The sequence below is a fragment of the Diadema antillarum genome, unplaced genomic scaffold, assembly GCF_040938485.1.
Source record: "Diadema antillarum isolate AM-2024a unplaced genomic scaffold, OU_Dant_1.0 seq00000886_RagTag, whole genome shotgun sequence".
Lineage (NCBI taxonomy): Eukaryota > Metazoa > Echinodermata > Echinoidea > Diadematoida > Diadematidae > Diadema > Diadema antillarum.
In genome coordinates, this window is record NW_027271750.1 from 497,188 (window position 1) to 521,768 (window position 24,581).

The 24,581-nt window shown below is 38.0% G+C and overlaps 2 protein-coding genes across 2 annotated transcripts; one reads left to right on the forward strand and one right to left on the reverse strand.

Moving 5' to 3' along the window:
• The first annotated feature begins 267 nt into the window (after positions 1-267).
• Positions 268-10,464, forward strand: LOC139740832 (uncharacterized). The gene is made up of 9 exons (XM_071651405.1): positions 268-444; positions 770-896; positions 1,967-2,039; positions 2,700-2,967; positions 3,674-3,775; positions 5,357-5,397; positions 5,921-5,971; positions 9,368-9,506; positions 10,354-10,464. The coding sequence occupies exons 1-9, from the start codon at positions 268-270 to the stop codon at positions 10,462-10,464; spliced, it is 1,089 nt and encodes a 362-aa protein (XP_071507506.1).
• Positions 10,465-14,598: 4,134 nt separating this feature from the next.
• LOC139740822 (flap endonuclease 1-like) lies at positions 14,599-22,031 on the reverse strand. Its single transcript, XM_071651393.1, has 9 exons — positions 22,012-22,031; positions 21,075-21,291; positions 20,338-20,474; positions 19,538-19,604; positions 18,917-19,048; positions 17,840-17,926; positions 17,038-17,102; positions 16,019-16,130; positions 14,599-14,959 (listed from the first exon to the last, which is right to left on the reverse strand). Exons 1-9 carry the CDS (start codon positions 22,029-22,031, stop codon positions 14,888-14,890), a joined length of 909 nt encoding a protein of 302 aa, XP_071507494.1. The 3' UTR covers positions 14,599-14,887.
• Positions 22,032-24,581: the final 2,550 nt, after the last annotated feature.

The following is a 24,581-nucleotide window of genomic DNA, read 5'->3' on the forward strand; positions in this document are numbered from 1 at the left end:
GTAGCATGTATACCAGAGGATCGGATCGGCTTGCTTGTATTTTGATTTTATCGTGTCGTTTATTCGAAGAAATAGAATACTATCGAAATACAAAATAATCAAATGAAACAGAACAGATTTGATAGATATTTTTTGTTTTTAAGTTTCAATATTTTATCTGAATAATGACATATGAACCGCATGAAAATTTAGATACCAGCAAAAAATATCAACAAAACACCTGTATTAATTTAACAACAACCTGGCTAGCAACCAAAAAGCGTCAAAATGGCTGATACTCTTGTTTTAAGAGCTCTGAAAGGACAACCGCAAACTCTGAATTTAGCCAGCAAAGATTTAAGCAACGTACCTAAAGCGATTGGAAACCTTCGGCGTCTCCAAAATTTGCAATTGAAAAACAACAAAATAAGCAAATTACCCAAAGAATTTGCTTCTCTAACCACGGTAAGGTTACCCGTGTAGTCCCACTAATTCAAATATGTGCTGTGTGTACAGAATTTTATGGAGTGCCCACTTTCTGCATGGCGAAATTTCATTTTCAAGATATCCACACTCAGAGTTTCTAGAGTGTAAAGTCTTGCAGAGATTGGAACCTCAATTGTAATTGTAAGTTCCGTAGATTCTACTCTAAAAGAAAATACATAATCAGGAGTCCAGTTCAAGGAGGTTATAAACAATTATTTTTCTGTGAGTGTACCGTACTGCCTGGGTTTGTGTAACTTTATTCTCTTTTCTTTTCTCTTCTTCTCTTTCTTTTTCTTTTCAACAGCTGGTAATGCTAAATCTGGGAAATAATTCCATTGATGAATTCCCAGATGAGATCGGTTCCCTTCATGGCCTCGAGGTACTGCACCTGTTCAACAACAACCTTCAGAGCATTGATTCCAAATCATTTGGTAAGTTGTCATCTTACAAATGTTCTGATCAAATACTTTCTTAGGATGACCACTTTCATTTTTTTTCCTTTCCTCATGTGTGTGTATGTGTTTTAATAGGAGGGGCAGCTGTGGAAAGTTGCTGGGGGAAGAGAGAAATTGGGCTAGTTTGGTCAGTACCCGACTGCAGATAATATGATACCATTCTATTTTGTTTCATTTTCATTTCAATTACAACTGTCTGTATTATCAGATAAACAAATAAGATGCTCAGTGGTTTTTATCATCAACATTTAAGTTTCACTTCTACTATGTGAAAAAAAGGAAATGATAATGCACAGGAAGTGAAACTTATTTTTTTTTTGTATTCCAATTATGCAAATATTTTGTATTCCAATTATGCAAATATTTTGTAATTTTGTTCGGAATTACCAGTTTAGATTACTGTTCTATCATTTGAGTGGAAATAAATACCACCAATGAAAAAAAAAAAAAACACCACAAAGTGTGTGTATGTCTAAAGTGCACGTGCACTATGGACATGGTCTGTCCCCTTTCAATTTGCACACAACTCATTCAGTTGAATCATGACATGAAAATCCATTTGTAAGATCTGTGTTGCTTCAAAAGTTTGAATGTATGTAGAATCTGTTTTTCTTGAGTAGCAACATGAGTAGAATGCATTTTTGTAATTACTGTCTTCTTTGTATGATATCCTTCAAAGAAATTCCAAATAAAGATTATAGAAAAGCAATCCTTTATTCTATGTGAGGTATGATTTCATCATTTAGCACCAATAAAGTAAGGAAATAATTTTTGCAAATATCAGTTTTTGAGAATTCAAATAGATTGAACTTTCACATTTATTAGTAATGTTTGCTTACAGTTTGGATGAAATCAAGGATTCAAGTGGATAATATTTCCTCATTTGGTATATTACACATTTGTGTCAAGTATGATTTGATGATATACAGAACCATACTTCTTTTTTTTCTTTTAGTGCAGACTGTGTTTGTGGACATGAAGTTCTACTGGAAAAAGATTCATTTCATTGACCAAGTTTTGTTTTTCTGCATAATTTTATTCTACAGGAAATTTAAGACATCTGAAGCTCTTAAACCTGAACAACAATAAGTTAAAGTCCTTACCTACATTCATGAACAAGTGAGTATCAGTCACAGGAATGTATTGTAACCTACTGTACTTGTATCAGATGAATAATATTTTGAAATTGCTGCTTAAATTTAAATAAAAGAGAAGGTGTGTAAACAATTCCAGTGAATACTGTCATGGTGAGAGGGTTTTCTTGTTGTTGTTTGCTTGTTTCAGCGTTGGCAGAAATTTATTGTTGATATTGAGGCTACCTGCAACTCTTCTCAAAGGCACTTCGAGTGAAAGAAGGGAAGGATAGAATATCTGATGTGATGGCTTTGTTTTGCACAACTGCTGACTGTTGACTGTTGTTTTGCCTGATATGCAGTATTCAAATGTGAGCTGATTTGAGAGAATAAATCTACAATGTACATTTTTTGATAAAGCTGTTAATTCTTCTTGTTTTTTTTAAAATCAGGCATCATTTTTGCAATGATATTCCATTGTCTTCTAAATGTCATAATTTAGTTGTGATATCAAACTGTATTCATTTTCATTTTTTCATTTCATTTTATTTCTTTATTTCCACAAACTATGACTGTAGGAATATAGATAATGCCTGTTTCCAAGTCTCATCATATATTTAACAATGTGTAACAGGACATAATGAAATGAAATGACATGGAATGGAATGAAATTGTTTTTTAAAAAGCTGCATTTTTGTGCCCATAGATTCATCAACCTGGAATTCCTGAGTGTAGACGGTAACCAGCTAACCAGCCTGCCAGGAGAGATCTGTGCTCTCAGTCACATGATAGAGCTCCACGCCGCAAACAATCAGCTGACCTCCCTCCCCATGGAGCTCGGCTTCCTGGTCAAGCTCAGGAAATTCCACGTGCAGAAGAACCGCATCAAAGAGCTGCCGGAAGGGATGGGCAAGCTCATGAATCTGGAGGTCATCGACGTCGCAGCCAACGAACTCAGGATATTCCCCACAGAGGTAGGAATTAATCTATAACTCAATGGCTAATCACACTACCTATGTATATCGACCTACACAGTATCTCTTGAATATATATGTCTGAATAGAAAAGTAGAAGTTGGAACATATGCACAGTTATATGTGGTCATTCCACCCCACTGGAGGCAGCAGCTATTCAGACTTTAATGTTATTGTTATGTCTGGAATGTACAAATATATTGATGCATGAAGCATAGGGCAATGGACTGGACAGATATTTGTGCTGTCATCAAATATATGATCACATTGCAAAAGAAGTCTAAATCTTATGTAATCATGTGTACATTGGATAAACAGAATCATTGCACTAGACTTAAATATGTGGTATGAATCGTGCTTGGAAATGATTTTAAGTTTTTCTTTCTCTTGCTTTCCAACCAGAATTGCTTGTTTACAGCCATCACTTTCAGTGTATATATGCATTCGTTTAAGCTACTGGTAGAAATGGCTACCTGAATTATTGAATCATGATCATGCCCCATTAACGTCACTTCTTTTTTTAACAAAATCGTACTCACTTTTAAGTGGCAGAAACTTGTATATAAGTCTCCTCGAATATACACATATTTTGCCAAAGCAATTGGATGTATACTCTATATGATTGCCATATATGTATATGAGTGTGTCCAATAAACTGATAATATTTCAGTAAGTCACCACATTGTTCTGTTTCTCCTTTTTGTAGCTACACAAGCTGCCTCTGAAGGAACTCTATTGTGAGGAAAACCCCCTTCTGGACAAAATCCCTGTGCAGTCCATTCAAGAAGATGAAGTACTCACACTCAAGGTGAATATCAATCAGAATACTATCTTTAAATGAGGGACCTGCTGCAATTACTGGGATGAATTACACTGTTTTCTTTGCTGTTAAAAGATTATACAGGGGAAACTCGGTATAACGAACACTGCTATAACGAGATATCGGTTATAACGAGGAAATTTTCTCGGTCCCAAATTTCCTTCCACACAAGTCTATGTAAAATGCTACTCTTATAGCGAGATCGGCTATAACGAAATAACTGCTATAACGAGATAAATTTTGTGACTTCCAAACAAAGAAAAACATAGTAAATCAAACCTGCTATAGCGAGGTAAAGCAAAATGCCTTCGGTAAAGCTTTACTTCGCCTGTGCTATCATCTTCCGAGATTGTAAAGCTTGATGCGCCAAAAACTGTCTTGTGCACACATACATGTAATCATTTTCTTCAGTGCACTCCAGCTATCACTGCATGTTGTACGTGTGAAGTGTGTGTGTGCAAGCACACTGATACATGTAGAAAATGTGGTGAGACGGCCATATGTATACATGACATCATCATGACGTTTAGCAGGTGTGAGGCAATCTGATGCTGTGATTGGCCTTCTACTTAGGGAATTCCCCGTCTTCACACACACGCAGTCATAATGTAAAATGTGTCCACATACACACACAGCATTGTGCAGACCATTATTCAAGCTTTCCACACAACACACACCCATACGATAACCACATACCAATCCACAGACGATCTTGATACAATCGCAAGCTACATTAATGTACAAATTCAAACATCTACAATTAATAAAAAACACATTCTTGATATTGGATTTCCTTGTCGAAAAACATCTTCTTACCCATAAAGGTGAGTAATTCCCTCACACACAATATCAAGTTATCAGTATTGATTGAAATATGATGGGTAGTCCCACATGTGCAAATTAATGTCTTTATTTTATGCCTTCTTTTATGCCTACTGATATAACGAGATATCGGCTATAACGAGGAAAATGACTCGGTCCCGACCATCTCGTTATATCGAGTTTCCACTGTAGTGATTTTACAACAATGATGGTTATTACAATGATGATGATTACTATTAATGATTTTGATGGTGGAAATCATAATCGACAAACGGTAATTGTTGCCATTCCAATTAACTGAAAACAGTGATAAGGATTACTAATGTAGGAGTAGTAATAAAAATGGTAGTGAATTCATTTATGGAACTACACGAGTGGAATCACAAAAGCTGGGTGATCTGTAGCATAAGGTATCCCTTTAATGACACCACTTTCTCTTTTTAATGTCACACAGTCTTTCTCTCTTCTTCCTTTGAAGTGTTGATTTCACAGGTGGTTCAATTTCTTCAGCATCACCAGTGAGTGAAGTGCTAGTATACTAAAAGTAATTGAGCTTAATGCATGAAAAATTGAAATGATACACTCTGTTTGGTTTCCTTATTTTGTATGCCATTGTATGATTACTTTCACAGATCCAGTTTCAAAGACTTCTAGATTGTGCATAATCACCTGTCTGAACTATTTAGTATGTAGGATGTTTAGCTTAAAAGTTTGACATGATTCACTATGTTCTTTTCCTTTCCACAGGAAATCACTGCCAGGTATATCATGAAACAGCTTAAAGACAGGTATGTATCAGATATACATGTATGTGGAAGTTATTGAGAACAATGTTATTTCAAGGAAAATTTATGCATGTTTCAGAATGCATAGCAATTACGAAGTTTGATGTCCAATTACATTCATTCTGTCATATAGCATCATGTTTGCCAGTTGCAAGAAATGTTTATTATGCTGAGCATGGCAGAGTTTTCAGTGGTTTATGATATTGTCAATAACAGTAATGGTTCTCTAGTGCAAAAACAAATTTAATACTTCTACATTTTGAGACAATGAAAAAAGTAATGCATCCTTTAAGTATTTATAACACAGTCTTCAATTGTTAATGGCTTGCAATATGAGTGAAGAATTAACCCATAATTTACTGTAATGATGGAATGATTTATTATTCTGAAAATGCATTGAACATGATCATACTTTAACTTATAGCAGAGTTCTTTCAAAATGATGGATATGTAACACTTTGAGCTAATCAACAACTTCCCATGTTGCTTGACACTTCCTGTTGCTTTTGCATGCTGAAAACTAAAGGCGTAGATTGGTGAAGGTCGGCGGTCAATTATTTTATGAAGAAAACCCAGCGTAAGTGTTTGTGCGTGACAGCTAGCAGTAGAAGTATGGCTTGTTGGACTGGACTTTTGCAGTGCATTACACAGGTTTTTAACATTAATCTGTGAAGCATAAGCTTCATGGTCTGTCAGTAGCAGATACAAAGTTATTTCATTGACTCATTCTCCAGAAATTAACCACACAAAGTTTTCCCTTATCAGTGATTTTCCCCCATGCCTGTAATGGTAGAGATACATGTACATGCATGATTGATAAAGGGTTGTTGAATGAGGTTTTCTTTTATCTATACCACCTCTGTATAAAGTCCTATTCAAAACATACTGAATCTCTATCGAGATGATTGTAGAAAGTGCACACCACTCCTTAGATATACCTGTAATAGAAAAATCATAGAAATTGCATGCCAGTGATATTTGCACTAATACTAAAAATTCTGGTTACCAGTCTGCACACATAAATGATCTACTTAACTTCCTCTATTTATTAAAATGCTTGGAACAATATAGCATTTCCATCGAAACCCGTTTTATCTTACAGTATTTTATATTCTCTCATGGACAGACACACTAATGAAACATCACCTCACCCTATATCACTTTCTTCTTGCCGTTTGCCTTTTTTGCACCTTCAATACAGTGTGCTTGACTAACATACAGTTTTACATATCTTGTTAATTACATGACATGAATAGAAGCAACTATAATATGTATCAAATAATGCATTCATGTCTTGCAGCATATGACACTTACTGTTTTGGCTGTACTGCATGGTCATGCACTATGGCCATGAATTGAGCTGATTATGCACATGTTACACAGTGGACTCCCGTTATAATGAAGTCCTTGGGACCGGCAGTTTTCTTTTGTTAAGGCGAAATTTCGTTGTAACCGAACAAAGAAACAATGAAAATACATAAGAGCCGATAATTTTGCGGCCTGAATTTTCATTAACACTGTGTTAGTTATATTGGGAGTGCACTGTACATATTCTTGAGAAGAGTGTTGAAAATCAAGAGATCTAGGAAATCTTATTTTTCAAGCTCACATAAAAAGTTCTTGCTATGCTATGAATCATTATTTCATATGCATGCAGATCAAATATGAAATCTTTTCCTTTGTCTGGATATGTTGTGATGTTAAAGGAGCTTTGTACTCGCTACTTTATTTTGCTCGAGCTGTGTCACTTTCTCTGCAGATCATTAGCCAATGGAGGATATTTTGCAAGTCGAAATACTCGTAAGGCTACCGATGATCAATTATTAAGACAAGTGTCATTATCAGGCTCACAGCTCTGATTTGTCATGTAGCCTGCATCCATCCATATTTGCTTACACAGACCCTTTGAGAGTTGAAGGGTATGAAACAGCACGACCAGTAGTGACTTTTAGAGAGTGTTATTATTGCATAAGGCTCCACACGAACTAACAAAATGTATGAATGTACAGAAGTACTTTCTGAAGTTTCACTTATACTCATCTGGCTATTTGAAAACAAGGAAAAGTAGAAATTACGCGGTGCGTAATATATGTCCCCGCCGGAAGTAGCATTTAGTAGCAAAATGTACAATATAGGTAAAAAATCAAGGTCAAAGGTCAAAGGTCAAAGAAGTCAAAGGTCAAAATTCTGTGTAGAAGTTTTGAAGCCCTCACCTAGTGCCATCACATAAAGCAAACAGAATCGAAATCGGGTTAGAAATGGCGAAGGATAGCATTTTGTAGCCAATGTACAGTATAGGTCAAAAATCAAGGTCAGAGGTCAAAGAAGTCAAAGGTCAAAATTCTGTGCAGAAATTTTGAAGCCCTCACCTAGTGCCATCACATAAAGCAAACGGAAGTGAAATTGGGTTAGAAATGGCGAAGGAGTAGCATTTTGTAGCAAAATGTACAATACAGGTCAAAAATCAAGGTCAGAGGTAAAAGAAGTCAAAGGTCAAAATTCTGTGTAGAAGTTTTGAAGCCCTCACCTAGTGCCATCACATAAAGCAAACAGAATCGAAATCGGGTTTAAATAGAAATGGCGAAGGAGTAGCATTTTGTAGCAAAATGTACAATATAGGTCAAAAATCAAGGTCAAAGGTCAAAGAAGTCAAAGGTCGAAATTCTGTTTAGAAGTTTTGAAGCCCTCACCTAGTGCCATCACATAAAGCAAATGGAATCGAAATTGGGTTAGAAATGGCAAAGGAGTAGCATTTTGTAGCCAATGTACAATATAAGTCAAAAATCAAGGTCAAAGGTCAAAGAAGTCAAAGGTCAAAATTTTGTGTAGAAGTTTTGAAGCCCTCATCTAGTGCCATCACATAAAGCAAACAGAATCGAAATCTGGTTAGAAATGGCGAAGGAGTAGCATTTTGTAGCAAAATGTACAATATAGGTCAAAAATCAAGGTCAAAGGTCAAAGAAGTCAAAGGTCAAAATTCTGTGTAGAAGTTTTGAAGCCCTCATCTAGTGCCATCACATAAAGCAAATGGAATCGAAATCGGGTTAGGAATGGCAAAGGAGTAGCATTTTGTAGCAAAATGTACAATATAGGTCAAAAATCAAGGTCAAAGGTCAAAGAAGTCAAAGGTCGAAATTCTGTGTGGAATTTTTGAAGCCCTCACCTAGTGCCATCACATAAAGCAAACGGAATCGAAATCGGGTTAGAAATGGCGAAGGAGTAGCATTTTGTAGCCAATGTACAATATAAGTCAAAAATCAAGGTCAAAGGTCAAAGAAGTCAAAGGTCAAAATTCTGTGTAGAAGTTTTGAAGCCCTCACCTAGTGCCATCACACAAGGCAAACGGAATCGAAATCGGGTTAGAAATGGCGAAGGAGTAGCATTTTGAAGCAAAATGTACAATATAGGTCAAAGGTCAAGGTCAAAGGTCACAACTGAAATTCTGTGTAGAAGTTTCAAAGCTCCCATGTAGTGCTATCATATAAAGCAAACAGAATCAAAATTGGTTCATAAATGACAGAGAAGTAGCAAATTGAAGATTTTGATCACACACGGACGCACACACGGACACACGGACGGACGGACGGACGGACACACGGACACACACACGTACGGAGCCCGTTTCATAGTCCCCTGCTCGAACTCGTTCGGCGGGGACAATTATGTATTTTAAAAGCTTTCATTCAGCGTATACAATAGAGAAAAATGTACAAAAAACCTCACAATTAATTGTTTAATGACATGCAGGCAAATGCTTTGCAGATGACATGATATGAATGCTGGCAAATTCACAGCACTTACACCAGCTAATATGTTAATTCCTAATCCATTTTATTTTCACTGATGGGGACATTTTCAAGTCTTCAGATGCATGTAAACATCACTGCATTATGATCAATGTCAATAAAATAGACATGTGCATTTGTCTGTAATAACTATTAACTAAGTCTCTGTGATCCCAAACCTATTGAAGGTGGTCATACCTGCGGCGAGCCATCAGACACTACCCCAATGTCCGTGACATGCTTGCCCAGGCCAGCAAGTGTGCTCTCTGTGGAGAGTCATTCCTTAACACGTGGCTGGAGTGTGTGTGCTTTGTGGATGGTCACAAGGTGAGAAAAAATTACTTCATCATTATCAACTGGTCATTCTCATTCTAAAGTCAATGCATTTGATCATCAGTTTGTTTCATATCTGTGATACTGGCCTGTCTGAAAAAGGGTATACAGCACAAAGGGGATATTCTGAAAATAAAATCTGAATGAAACAGTTTTACCAGTCTGTATAGAATCAGGCAAGTACATTGTACAAATAAGATCAGTCCGACTTTAAAATTGAACAGTGCATACCATGTAGTCATTCTAGGTAGTGTGGCCACAATATCATTAAGGTAGAGATATCTGCTTGTTTAACAAGAACAACACTATGCCCCATATTTGTGTGTGTGTGTGTGTGTGTGTGTGTGTGTGTTGAACTTGCAGCAAGGAACAGAATTCTTCCTTCACCTTTGAGGAAATGTAATTTATAGTATAGTTTCTGATTAATTTTGAGAAGAGCTATCAAGGAAAGATATCTTTTCAGAAAATGTTACAACTATGAAGCATGTTAAATACTCAAACCTACATGAAATATGACTTGACAAAGAATGCCACTTACAATGCCACATTTGGGGTATCTCTTTGAACATATTTGATGACATGATTTCCTTATTTCTTTGCGGCATCAGTTGCCACCTCTGTAAAATCAGCCTTCAGGTTCAATAAGCTTTGCATTATAATGGATAGGTGGGTGAGAGTACGTATACGAAAGTAAGACTCAGAAACATTGTATTAACATTGCACAAAATTTTCCTTGTGACATTTTTCACACCACAACAATGCCCTCAACTACACGCCCTATGATTTTCCATGACCAAGCTCACATTGCCATCTAGCTCTGTGCTTCACATTGCATTTCCAGGACTTGAAGCTGAGCAACTCACCCGGCAGGATTCCAATCAGAGCCCTCCTCTGTTCCTACAAGTGCTTCAACACTCCGGGACATGGCTTCTACGGCGTCGCATTTCCATGAACAATCTGGCTTACAAGAAAAATACAGAACCATCCATTTCAAGCTGGTGTGCTTTAAACTACAGGTGACAATAGAACACGGAGGGGTTCTGTATAAAGTATTGTGCAGCAATCACAGCCAGGACTCATGCAGTCTTCTACCTCCAAAAAGGGCCTCTGGATCCGAACCTCTCCTGTCATAGATTGATGGAGATTGAGAACAATTTGATGGGATTTGGAGAGAGATAAAAAGAGTAGATTCTCTGAATTGTGCACAGAACATGGGCCGTCTCACTGAATTTTCAGTTGAACCATCCAGCGTTGTGAAAAGAGAATCATTTTGAGGACTCGAGCTGTGTAAGAAAGTTATTGAGTATTAAGAGCATTGTCTTAATGTGTTCTGTGACCTACAGGCCACATTGTATCTGTCAAGTTTACTGTGTTGATGGTGTTGGGGTATAACCAAAGAGAAAGAATGCCATGTACTCTTTGCACTATTTATCAAACTGGAGAAGATGTGTGTTTGTTCTTTTTTCCAAAGCTAAAGACACTGTCCCCATTTTAAATTTGCATCCTATGTTTTTTTAGGTGTACTAATTGTAAATTTAGACCTTTTTTATGATACCTAATGAGCGACAGGATTTAACCAGTGCCTCTCAGAGAGATGTCAAATTTGGCAAATGTTTGGTTTTTCATATACCGTACATGTAGGACATGTGAGCCCTACAAACTGTAGCAGGCAAACACTGCTGGATTAAACCATTGGTCATGTACACTTACTGTAAAACTTGTGCCATCTTGTCATGTTCTGTCGACACTGAACCATTCTTACAGCTTCCAAATTAACTTCACACAAAATGAACCAAAGAACATTATGTGTTGACAAAGATGACTTTGTCTTCCCAAATATCTGTTCATTTCCTTCCATCTCAGACACTCAATTATCACTTTGCTGCAAATCACTGATGAACGTTTGTTCAGTGTGCACACCCAAATTCATGTGACTAGCCAATTATTATCACTGGCTATTCAAAATCATCATTTAACCCTTTGATGTCTTCCATGCTAAATTCTAAATTTATAATTGGACACTGGCTGATTATATATTGCAAGGACATGTTGGTAAATCCTATGCATGTATGCAGGCATCACAACCTTTCTGTCTGAAAAATAGGCATGATTTGCTCAAAAGTAGGAAAGAAAGAGCTGTTCCCATTGGAGGGTAGTAAAATTATGACGAAGAATACATGTAGGATACTCCTATTGAAACAAAATCTGGGAATGGTCAAAATTCACATTCTTTCTTCCAAATTCAGAATGGTTGGGAGGTCTGATGTATGAACAAAACATTAAGAGTGTGTAAGCAGGTGTCATATATCAAATGTATACTATGTCAAAGAAAATCTTTTATCAAAGAGGAATTTTCTTGCACAAAAAAAAAATAGAACAATGCAGACTGACAAAGGAGTGAAAAACTTAAGTTTGCAAACAAATTTATTTACAGTTTTAGTACAGTATGGTGTAAAATGTGAATACATCCAGCAAAGAGTAATGCAGACATCCGGTGTATGATGGCACATAATTATCACAGAGCCTTGCCACTGGCAGTCCGGAAAAGTAGTGTTGGCTCTTTCTAGATTGTCGACCTTACCCTTTCAGGGGGTTTCATCCCATTATGTATAATGTATGCCTTGACACAATATCAGCAGCAATCTGAGAAGGCTGTAGTTCATCATGCATTGGGGATAAGAAAAGGAATGACACCACACGCCTTCTGTATAACTTTTTAAGCAATTCAAAATTGTTTAACACATTGGTTTGGTCTGGAATACTGTAAAATAGCTTTAGATCTTCCAGAACAGTCTGCCATTAATAATCACTACAGATGACCCCCCCCCCCCCCCCCCCCCCCCCCCCCCCCCCCCCCCCCCCCGGCAATGTCGAATGCAAGGTATGACCTTGCAACAACTTTGGAAGCACCTCCTTCACACTCATTTCTCAGGACTCCAAACAAAACAGTAGTACATGAACAGATAAGTGTGATTGCTGCTGCCATCACATTACTGGAATCGTGCACTTGAAATGCCATTTGTACATCCATATGTCATTTGTTACATCTGCCTTTGACAAGAAAGCATCAAAATCTTTTATATCTTTCTAACAACATTGCATCTAACGATGACAAAAAAAAAATGACAAAATTAAGCATCACTTACATGTTACTACAGCACCAAGCTTTGTTGTGCCTTGCAAAATAAATGCTCAAAAAAGTGGATACCAAGAATGAATATCAATGTCTTCAAAGTCACCTTTTCAAGTGCCCAGATATTGTCATGTACAATGTCTTGAATTCTATGCATAACTATTCTCTTGATTTTTTTTTTCATTTGCTTTTATTTTTTGTGTCGTAGAATATATTCTTTAAAAATACCAACAAACTATGCAATCTGCAATTTTGCATCAATGACAAATTCTGTATAAGTTCTACACCTAACAGACTATGTATTAACAGTGGAGAGTGTGCCTTTGCTTTTAATAGCTCAAACCAACTCCAGTTCCCAGGAAAAAACAGACAGACAAACAAACATGCTAGAAATGTCGTTATGGCAACTGGTATTGACCGATTCGGGTTTGTTGAGGGCAGCAGACATTTTATGGCACTGGGCGCAGCCATGAGGTGTCTCAGCCGACCCCCCCTGCTCTCCCCCCACCCCCTGGGCAACATGTTTATCGCGCACTTGTAACAAAGGTTCGCGCACTCAGTACGAAACACCCATTGGCTAAAGCAACCATGCATCAGTTTTTCAATCTGCGCGCGTGCTAATGTAGGGAGAGGGGTGGGGAGTGGGAAGGGGGGGGTCGGCTGAGACACCGCGTAATGGCGCTGCCCATGCCAAAAATACACATAGCGCGTCACAGAATCGGTCAATAGAAAAACACCTGGCATTAAAAAAAACCAAACAAACAACAAAACAGCTTTATATAAATGATTTATGGAGCACTGCTAGCAAATTACTACCAGATTACTTCATTGATGTGAATGGTGTATCTGTGAAATGTTTCACACAAATGTGGAAATGGATTAAATCATCTTTGTATAAACTTGTATTATTTGTACATATGACAGATGTCTAAAAACAGAGTCCTACTTGGGACATTAATGATGTATGTACCTAGAAAATGAACAATTCCTTATGTACTGGCATGCCAGTAATGATGGAGCGGAAATTAAATACTGCTACAAGTAAATCTGTTGGCTTGTTTTTGCATTTTACTACTCTTTCATTTTGCAATCTGTACAGAGAGACAACTGCACCATAGAAACGCAATACCAGTAAATTCTCTTTTATAATTTAGCAGTTAAGCTGATATTTGCAATAGTGGTGGCATTCAAAACTGCTCAGAGGAATTTAACATCAACCAGTGTGTGTGCGGTTGCTGCTTCACTTATTCACAGCACTGTGTTTCTTTGATGAGCTAGATAATGACAAGCTGTGTGATTGTCACTGGATGCCCACACAAAGTATGATGTGGATGGATATCCCTGGAGCATACTGTCAACACAATACAAACTATGACAATGGAACACATTCATGCAAATTAGTGAGACATTTCACCCAACTCAACATTGAAAAGCATTTTGAATGAAGAGCACTGAATGCAATGCAAATCTTGGAAGACAAGGAGCTTATACCATGATTCATGTAATATTCTCCCTTTATACATATTCAGGTGATGTCAGCCTTATAAACATTTCTGTGTTCGGTGGGCTAAAAAGGCATATGTTTGGTGGAATTGAAAGGAAATAAAACAGTATTTTTACCTTTCCTACAATAGACATGTGTTACAATTGGGGAAAAGAAGTCTCTGCCACGAAACCTGCGTTATTATCATTATTATTTTTTTTCTTTTTTTTTTTTTTTTGGGGGGGGCAAAAAATAGGACAAAATACTGCAAAGAAGTAACAGTTGGCAATATCTGCATAAATGACGATCTAATATTCATGACATATTACTGTATTTGCAGTGTGCCATGTAGAACGAGGCGGAAATCTTTAATTCTCTTGCCCAAACTGCAAGTAAGTAACAATTGGCAATATCTGCATAATTGACAATCTAATATTTGTGACACATTACTGTATTTGAAGGGTGCCATGTAGAAAGAGGCGGAAATCTATAATTCTCATGCTTAACTGGAACCATCACGCATTCATTCCCAAACATGTCCATGATCCCCATTTCCCTTTCTTTTGAAAGCATCAACGATTAAGACAATTCATCACAATAGTCGTCAAACTCAGCTTTGTCTGCTAATCCATGTTAACCCCTTCCGCGGAGGTGCAAGGCTGAAATGCATAACGGATGCAGATTAGATCGCATGACAATACAAGTTACTAAATTGTGCACTCAACTGGATCTATCAGTCTCTCCAGATTTGACAAGGCTTTATTTTCCCTTCTTGAAGCTCCCACTGCCCTTCTTGGCCTTCTTGTTAGCAGACCCTTTCAGGGGCTCCGGCTGCAGACAAAAGAAACATGAGCATAAAGACATATTAAGCAGTTTTAATAAGTTCTCATGATACGATGTACTTCTTACCAGCACAAAACATGTTCAATCCAACTCACTGTTGCAGGTGCTCTCAATTAAGAAAAGAAAAGAAAAGAGAAGAAGAAGAAGAAAAGAGAAAGAAAGAAAAAGAGAAAGAAAGAAAGAAAGAAAAAAGAAAGAAAGAAAAAAAAAGAAAATGCCTGCAAATGGCATATGGGCTTCAGACATTTAATGGAACCAAACTTGAGCATTTATAAACCATCCCAAATTCAGAGATATACGTGTACAGACACCTCTACACTTCTTTAATTTTCATTGAATGCTTGTGGCTTTAAATGCTGATCACATCTAAGGTCTGGTCAGTAAATGCAGCATAGGCATCATGGACTTAAAGTTGCAACATGTCTACCACACTGGCTTTCATTTGGTCTGGTGTTAGCCCATTTCTGTGCAAAAGTATTCTCATCAGCCCTCAGAGGGTAAGAGAGAGAGACAGAAAAAAAAAAAAGTTTTCTTACCAGAGAGAGAAGTAAAGAGATCAAGGGCCTGTGTTCTCAAAGACAGTCCATGCAGAAATCATGGTTGAACAGGATGTTAAGTGGGCTTTGACAACAATGTGTGCATGGTGGGGTCAATGCTGCAAATTGCTGCTTTTACTCTACAAATCTAGAGCAAACAAAAGATATTAATATAACACGGTGGTGGCCTTCGACCCAATGAAAGGCAAAACAGTGGGGGCAGCATAACCAAAACTGACGCTGGTCTAGATTTGACATACAACAGATTCTATCAAGAAATGTGGCCAATTGAGTGCAGACAAGAGACCCTCATAAATTAGCCAGTCTATGTGCAGTGTAAAAAGATGGTAGAAGCAAGGGTGCCACCCCTGAAAGTTACAGGGGACTGATTTCCATATTGAATTTGAATTAAATCTGTCTCGACCAATAAAAATATATCAATTAGACTCACTCAAACCATACTCTTGATGTTTTCTGAGGAAAATTGATGGAGAAATGAGTTTAAATTTACCTTCCGCTTGGCAGTTGTTGCTGTGACTTTGAAGAAAGAGTCTAGTCTGCCTTGTGTAGCTCCAGACCGAGCTTTCTGCAACTTCTTCACACCATTCCGCATCCTGTCCTCACTATGGCAACCAAAGTAGAACAAACGTTATGACCTCAACAGAACCTCACATACTGTAAAAGTGGATATTTTCGCGTGACTAATTTTTCGCGCTAGGCCGGGTCAGAAGAGTTTCGCGTGTTTTTAATTCTGCGGAATCAAGACATCACACACAGGAACGTATGGCAAGCAAAAATATTTGCGTGCTTTTATTTTCGCGCTAGTTTCTGGTTGCGCGAAATGCGCGAAAATTTCAACACTGCGAAAATTTCCACTTTTACAGTAGTATATGATCTCAAGAGCAAGAACCTTACATTGTATGTAAACTATACTCCGATTTAAAGTCTGTGGAACATGAAATGAACACTACAGACCCTACTACTGATCCTATACTGAAGCTCAAACATTTAGTGTTGAGGACAAGCTGATTTTGCTATAATTTGCATTTCCCACAGGCACCTGGCAGAGTATAAAACCTTTCTTTTTTTTTAAAGAGTGATCTGAACAATGAACTTGTCATAAAAAAGGCATCTTTTTTAAATGCAACAGTTAAGCTTGAGAACAAAGTTCCTTCATAACTTTTTGCCAGACTGGTGAATGTCTCAGCATGAAGTACACTCACCAGTCACCGGCTTGCATAGTCAACACCAAGGCACACAGTCCGCAGTAGCATTTGTGGTAGAGTGTATTTATTTATATATATATTTTTGGAGATATTATTTAAATTGTATGATAAAGAATATTACTTTTGAACTGATTCTCATATTCTGTCATCTTTATGTGAGTAAGAAACTTTCCAGCAAAATCATTAAAATTCCTGTGACAAAGTTACCTATGCTTTATCAAGCTGCTTTATCAAGCTGAGTATTGGCAATCAAAACAGTAATTTCAACAAATGAATGGGTCTTGGACGTAACACCAATACCTACCTGAAGCCTTTTTCGTTGCACATGAACTTGATCAGTTCTTCTTCATCTGGAGCCGTCCACTTCAGCTAATAAGGGGAAAGAAAATACATATTCAGATTTTAACATCAATCCACACTGTACAAATTAACAATATTTAAAAGCAGTTAACACAGGATCTGCTTTAGTTTTGACAGATGCTATTTAAAGATAGTGTTACACTGCAAAAAAAATTTGTAAGGAAAAACTGATGTGATTCACAGCTGCAAGTTTGGTATGTTTTTTTTTTTTCTCTCTCTCTATCTCCATTAAAAAAAACAACTTGGAGTAAATAATATAACACCCCTTACATAAACTCATCTCCCAATAATTTACATAAGAATTATGCAGACATTTCAATAAAGATTGCTTCAAAAACTCTAAAGGTAATCAGCCAAATTTTTTAATGAGCATTCATCTGAATTATATGGATATTCGTCACTATAACTGCACACAGACCCTCTGATGATGTGATGATACCGTGTGTGTGTGTGGGGGGGGGGGGGGGGGGGGGGGGGAATGACCTTTTGACCTTGGAAAGAATCTGCATTACTTTGCATAATCCCTGTCTAGAGGCGATGCAGATATGTGGATATTTGCAGCATTGAAACTGTGCAGAGTACTCCAGTCTTGCTCTGATTTTACAACCAAGTAATGCTGATATTATCCGCACAATTTAGTTTACAAAAGGAGTAGGAGTTTGAACATTTCGAGAAACATATACAAATGTTTTACTTCTAAATCCTGTTTAAAGTGCACAGCATGAAGATAGTATGTGAACGCTTACATCAATTTCATCTCCAGCAGTGACATCAGGTTTCATGAACAACTCTCTGGCCTCTTTGAACAACCAGTCTTCTGGTGGTTCATATTTCTATAGGGAAAAAGTGCAAAAACAAGCTTAAAACACTGAAGTATATCTGACAGATTGGCTTAGTGAGTTCAAACGTTTTATAATAGAGGGAAACTGCACTAAACTGAGGTTGTCACTGCTGCCAATGTTACACAATAACTGGTATCTTTTCACAAAGGAACAACAACCACATATCTTACATTCAATGCAAGCATATAACTATACATTACAAACAAGAACTGGCGTCCATGCTCACAGTCCTTTCATGCTCCTTTAATTTGTTCTGCAACAAGACTATGGAAAAAAAAAGCTGATTAGTTTGTTCTTCGCACTCATAAAAAAATGGAAGCATGGACAAATCTTGACGGGCTGCTATGCATCACAGCAGGCAAAAATAATCAGTAAATCATTGAGACAATCTATATTCTGTTATCTTGACTCGGGGAGATAATGAAGTCTTCAGGATGTCTTCAGAGAAATAAGGCAGGTCTGAACAAGACATCTAAATATACTGGAATTAATATGTGTCATTGTTTTTAGCTCACATCCTGTAGTTCTCTACATTGGGGGTTAGGATTTGTTGGGAGTGTCAGGTGAATGTCAGTCACTGAGGAGTTACCACATCACACATTAACGTCATTATTTTGTGTCATACTATATGTGGCTGACTGGAGGGGGATCTTTATGTAGCAAGCTGACATGGGTTGTAATCCCAGTGAGACCACTGAGTATTAAAGAAAGATTGATTTTTTTTTCTTCCTTTGATCTCAAGATCATGAAGTTTCAGCACCCTGCCAGCAGAATTAAGTGGCTGAATAGAATACTGGTGTGTGCATGACCTGGTTAATGTTACACGCAAATTAATTACATAGTAACACACATTCATGGGGGAATTGGCAATGCCTTTGATTAAGGTGATTTTTTTTGTTTCCCATGCCACATCCGACTCGTGCAGACCTTACTGTATGAATTCATTTATAATGACAGTAATCCGATGATTCCACCACTTACTGATGTGTCTATCTTAGCCAGTATCTTCTCGATTGAGCCGTGGTTCTTGATGAGTTCATATGCCCGCTTCATTCCAATGCCTTTGATGGTTCCACAGTAGTCACAGCCCATAAGGATGCAAAGGTCGACAAACTATGTAGTCAAAGTTTATGAGAGAAAAAGTTTCAATATGTGCAAAATCAGAGAGTATAAAATGAGCTCTTTTAGACACAGCCTGATATGGATGATAACACATTCAAATAAGACGGAGCTGCATGGTGGCTCAGCTACATGATAGATCAATATGATTTTTGTCAAATTTAATTCTCATGCGTGATTTTAAAGTGGCCAGTAAATATTACATCAATCATGCATGAGTCATGTGGAAGGAAAATGCAAGGGATTGTTGACTACTTAACACAACGGTATTCATAAGGCAGGGCCGTACACTAAGCCCTTTTTTATCCTGGTCTGACCTGTCTGTTGGACCAGTAGGTACCCAGTTTTTTAAATTTTCTACTGGTCCATTCCCGGAAAAGTTACTGGCCAATAACTTTCGGACAATGGTGCGACAGTGATTTTTACAGGTCCTGGACCATCAGACCAGTGCCAGTGTGCAGTGTTGCATAAGGGCATCCTTACCTGGTCCCTGTCCAGACCAAGACCATCAATGACCCTCTGATAGGTGAACTCTTGGATGGGCATCTTCCTGTATGCACGCAGTGAGAAAATATCAGTCTTTTCTCTTTAGACATTCGGAGGGTAACAACCAATTTGAAATGACATAGGGGTGTGTGTGTGGGTGTGTCTGCATGTTTGATTATAAAAGCCTCCCTTTTTACCCTACTTGTCCATCTATCCTGATCATTAAATAAGATGAACACAGACTAACAGAACTCAAAGACAAATAGGTACAGCAACAGTATGAACAACCTATACAAGACTATGTGATTGCCAATTACAAGTATGGCATACATACTTGAAAAGGAAATGTACAATCAAAACAAAAGATGCTGCAGTTTTTATATACATATGTATGTAATTCAATGCAATCTTACAAGTATACATCCAACCTCTCCTGTATACACAAACACTAAAGACAACACTGCAAATTTGTAGATTATTTCTATACATTTTCTTAACAGGTCTGTTATTCTCTAAATACCAAAAGGAAAAAAGAATAATCAAAACAAAGTAAACATACGGTACTGATGTACGCATAAAAACATGCTCTGAAGACCAAGAAACCAAATATATACATACTTTGTTCATTTTTGTAAAAGAATGGGGAAACTGTACACAAAAAGTATGCAAAACGGGAAAAAAAAAACATATTCTCATTCAGAGGCATTTTATTTCTTTAGAAGAAGATAAACATGCTAAATATGTGAAAACACATTCATTTGCAGCAGCACCAACAAACATGGATATCAACAATGTACCTGGCTTCACTGGCCGTTAAGTGTCTGAGCAGGACGGAGGATCCAAAGGTCAAGGCGTCCATGTCTTCGGTACCCACAGCATAAACCTTGCCTGCCTTGACCAGCTCACAGCACTGTGCTTCTGCCTCACCAGGGGACTGTAGATGTTTGGATTAAACATCGCTCTATTAGAACATATGTTGCCTTTTTAGAGGTGCAATCTATCCCTTCATTGCTGGCAATGTCTTTTCTTCATCACATTTATAATAACATGGAAACATGCAATTTACACTCAGTCTAGGAAAAGATGCATGCCAATCTTTTTTTTCCTTTTTTTTAAAAATCGTATTAGTACTTTAGCAATGATTGACAAATGAAGTCATCAGCAGAATCTTGGTTTGAAAGTTGTTTTTTTGTAGGCATATCCAAGTTAACTGAAAAAAAAAATACACTAGAAAACTTATACAAATACATGCATTGTACCACATACTTATGATATTAATTTGGCCACATGAGTGATGTTGAGGGTATCGTGAATCAACACATGTCAACATGCATTTGTATTGCATAGTTCTTTTTTTTCAGGGATGATATTGAAGTTTGTTGAAAATATCGGAAACCAAAATTTTCAGGCGATTTTGATACATAAAAAAAGCAAAATGTGTATAGATTTGAGAAAAAAAAATCTGAAATCAGATTTAAATCTACAGAATGCCATGCCTGCTTTTTGCAGGTGTGGTCTTCAAAGGACCACTGACCTTGACGTAAGGGATCCCCATGAGTTTAAGGAGCTTCTGGCACTCCTCGTTGTGCTGCTGCGTGACCTTCACCAGGCGCCTCTCAAACTTGTTCACGTTCTCCTGGTCTCCTTGCTCTTTGGCCTTCTCCAGCTCCTTCTCAGCCTCGGCTCTTCGCTCCTGTCTCTTCACCAGCTCTCCCGACTTCAGCTCGGGGGGCTTCCCATCAAATACATAACTGTGGTAACAAAATGAAGGGTCAGATACTGTATAACGAGGGAATCTTTGCATGCATTTTAATTTCGCAAATTTTGCAAGAGCCAACATTTGTGAAATTAAAATGCAGGTGTAAGTTCTTGCCTACACTATATGCTATGAATGCCAGTAGCCATCCGATAATTTCATGCTGTGAGAAAGGCTGTCGGCTCCAAGTCGCAAAATTTTTCAGGCCGGGAATAGATTGTGTTTTACAGTATTGAAGGTATAGTGCCTCCTGACAGTATCATGGGAGGGAAGATGCAGGAATCACACTCTAGCTATATTCGGTCCTCACAATATCTGTGATAGAGCTACCTGCAAAATGGGCAAACTTGGGAGTGCAGGCTGTGGGACTTTATTTATACCAAATCTGGCTTCCCCTACTAGTATGTGTCTGAGAAGCACATAAGCTCCAAAGGTCGTGGCACCCAAGTATTTACACTTTCTGAGTCTCCTTACTCTTTGCATTCCTAATAACTCATCAGTAATCTAAAATTGTAACTAGGTGTAAAATTTTCATTAAGAGAAGCTTACGGATGCCACATTTCACAAACAATATGGGGCCTCGTAACAAGAGTGATTCCAAAGGTAAATCATTCTGATGTTTGTTTTGTACAATAATTGTAAAGTATCAGCACAAAAAGACATAATAAGCTTGCAACAATCAGTAAGTCAGACCATCCTTTCAAACCATTCTTACTTTGCATCATTTTCTTGCATAGTTGACCAGAGAAACTGGCAAGTATCTGATACAACACTGTATCAGAGTGCAAAGGAGCCACAAATTCAAGACTCAAGTATTTTATGTGAAAGAATAGCCCAACATGAGGAGTAGTGCGATCAGGTGTTGCTGTATTGGAACAGGTTTGGCACTGATTTTTTGAGAAAACTGAAGTGTCTTTTATTTGTATCAGGCCAAGTAAAAAAAGAAACCAGTTTCTCGTCCTCTGCGCGCATCGATTTTGTTCGCCGCATCGATTTTTTTACTATTTACTATTTTCAAAATGGTGCTGAAAATACCAAAAATTCATAATTCTGGTCCCAGCCCGCTCCCCGCCCGCATTGATTTTTAATTGCCGCATCGACTTTTTTTGATATTTACTTTTTTTTTCGGCCGCCGAAAAAAAAAAAAAAAATCGTCAATTTCACCTATCAATCGTGATGTCTCATTTCTAATTACGCCTTGCGTCCTCTACTTAGCTGTACAGGACAGCTGTAGCTTCTGTAGTGCGTATGTAATAACGCATGCATTTCACACTGCGATTTGGTCGAGCTCGGCATGCCGGCAAGAAGGAATGACCCACAAAGCTGTTGAACTGCAGTTGGATGGGGCGCGCGCGGGCGGGCCTGGGCTAGCTGTGATGTACAGCGCACTCGGTACGTCGTGAACGCGATAGCGGCAACATTTTTGCGATCAATCGCTGATATTCCACGCATATTTCGCGCATTGTTCGTATTTTCCCGTTTTCTCATATTTCAAGCAGATGAATTGTACTGTACAAATGCTTGTGAGGATTGTATCGAGTTTGTATACATTTTCATGTCATTGTGACTATGTGATTGTGCATGTGTGTGCAGTGTCGGAAGGTACGGTGCCGGTGCAGTGGCCGTGCCGCACGCCGCACCGTATTGGCAAAGTGTGCGTACGCGTGTCTGTACTGTAGCTAGCTGTCCAGGGTCGGTCACCGGTACCATCCCCTGGGGGGCATTTCATGAAGCATTTTGGTCGGATATTTTTCTGACAGACTGTTACAAGCTATCGAAATCCCTGCATCTGATTGGCTGAGAGCCCAATTTGTCCGACAACTTGTCAGACAAAGTGCTTCATGAATTGCCCCCCTGGGGGGCAACTTGTCGGACAAAATTTGCTTTCAGCCAATCAGGGGGGCATTTCATGAAGCATTTTGTCAGATATTTCGTCTGACAAAATGTTAAAAGCTACTGAAATCTTTGGATCTGATTGGTTGAGAGCAAATTTGTCCGACAAGTTGTCGGACAAAAATGCTTCATGAAATGCCCCCCTGGGGGGCATTTCATGAAGCATTTTTTGTCCGACAACTTGTCGGACAAATTTGCTCTTAGCCAATCAGATCCAAAGGATTTCAGTAGCTTTTAACATTTTGTCAGACGAAATATCTGACAAAATGCTTCATGAAATGCCCCCCTGATTGGCTGAAAGCAAATTTTGTCCGACAAGTTGTCGGACAAAATGCTTCATGAAATGCCCCCTGGGGGGCGTTTCATCAACGAGTTCGTCGGAGTTTTCACCGACGAATTTGCTATCAGCCATCAGACCAGAGATTTCATTAGCTTTTAACAGTTGTCAGTGTAAATCCTTGCGTCTGATTGGCTGATAGTAATTCGTCGGTGAAAACCCCCGACGAACTCGTTGATGAAACGCCCCCCAGGTCTGTCAGCTGTCTGCACGCACGCATGAACACATTCGAATGTGTAGAAGCCCGTACACTCTGCTCTGTATAAACGTTGCATCTGACGGCGATGTATTGTTCTATTTTGAAGAGAAAATGAATGCGCTTTTCCAGCAAATGTACTCTCTAAAGAAAAAAGATCGAGTGAAAATATTCACTCTTAAAAGAGTGAATACAAAAAAGAGTGAATTTAGAGTGAAATTGGAGAGAATTTTGAGTGAAAATGTTCATTTTCACTCATTTTGGAGTGACCTCAGGGATCACTCGAAGATTTAGGAGTGATCCCTGAGGTCATTCTAAATTGAGTGAAAATGAACTTTTTCACTCAAAATTCACTCCAATTTCACTCTAAATTCACTCTTTTTTGTATTCACTCTTTTAAGAGTGAATATTTTCACTCGATCTTTTTTAGAGAGAGTAGAATTATCAAATGGGTGTATCTACAAAATAAATAACTTTTCCACGGATTCTGGTTTGTCTCGTATTTCTGCGGGATACTTTTCTTTACGATGTAAATTCATGGACAACAGCCGTGAGTCGTATCATCTGCAGTGTGGTATACAATCATTCATCATCCAAATGATGAGTGATTATCAAATGTCTTTCTAGAACATGAAGAAACATCTTTAAATGTTTAATGCTATAATGCCATATCAGTATTATCTTGACATCCATCTGCAATTGTACAAGCCAGTTTCCAGTTGAATGTGCTACATTATTGTACTGTGAAGAAATGCAGTTCTACACATACCAGCTGATGTGTGGACACAAAAAGTCACAAACACCAACGATGAATAAAGCAGTGTGGCCATTTTTACATAGTGAGTTTTCAAGTTTGAGA

What these genes read in the sequence shown, in the direction of transcription:
- LOC139740832 (XM_071651405.1), top strand. Translation starts at nt 268, where the DNA reads ATGGCTGATACTCTTGTTTTAAGAGCTCTGAAAGGACAACCGCAAACT. An exon ending in AATTTGCTTCTCTAACCACG is followed by an intron (nt 445 to 769) that starts GTAAGGTTACCC and finishes TCTTTTCAACAG; the next exon opens with CTGGTAATGCTAAATCTGGG. An exon ending in TCAGGATATTCCCCACAGAG is followed by an intron (nt 2,968 to 3,673) that starts GTAGGAATTAAT and finishes TCCTTTTTGTAG; the next exon opens with CTACACAAGCTGCCTCTGAA.
- LOC139740822 (XM_071651393.1), bottom strand. Translation starts at nt 22,031, where the DNA reads ATGCAAGAAAATGATGCAAA. An exon ending in TTAACGGCCAGTGAAGCCAG is followed by an intron (nt 19,605 to 20,337) that starts GTACATTGTTGA and finishes GCGTGCATACAG; the next exon opens with GAAGATGCCCATCCAAGAGT. An exon ending in TGGCTAAGATAGACACATCA is followed by an intron (nt 17,927 to 18,916) that starts GTAAGTGGTGGA and finishes TTTTCCCTATAG; the next exon opens with AAATATGAACCACCAGAAGA.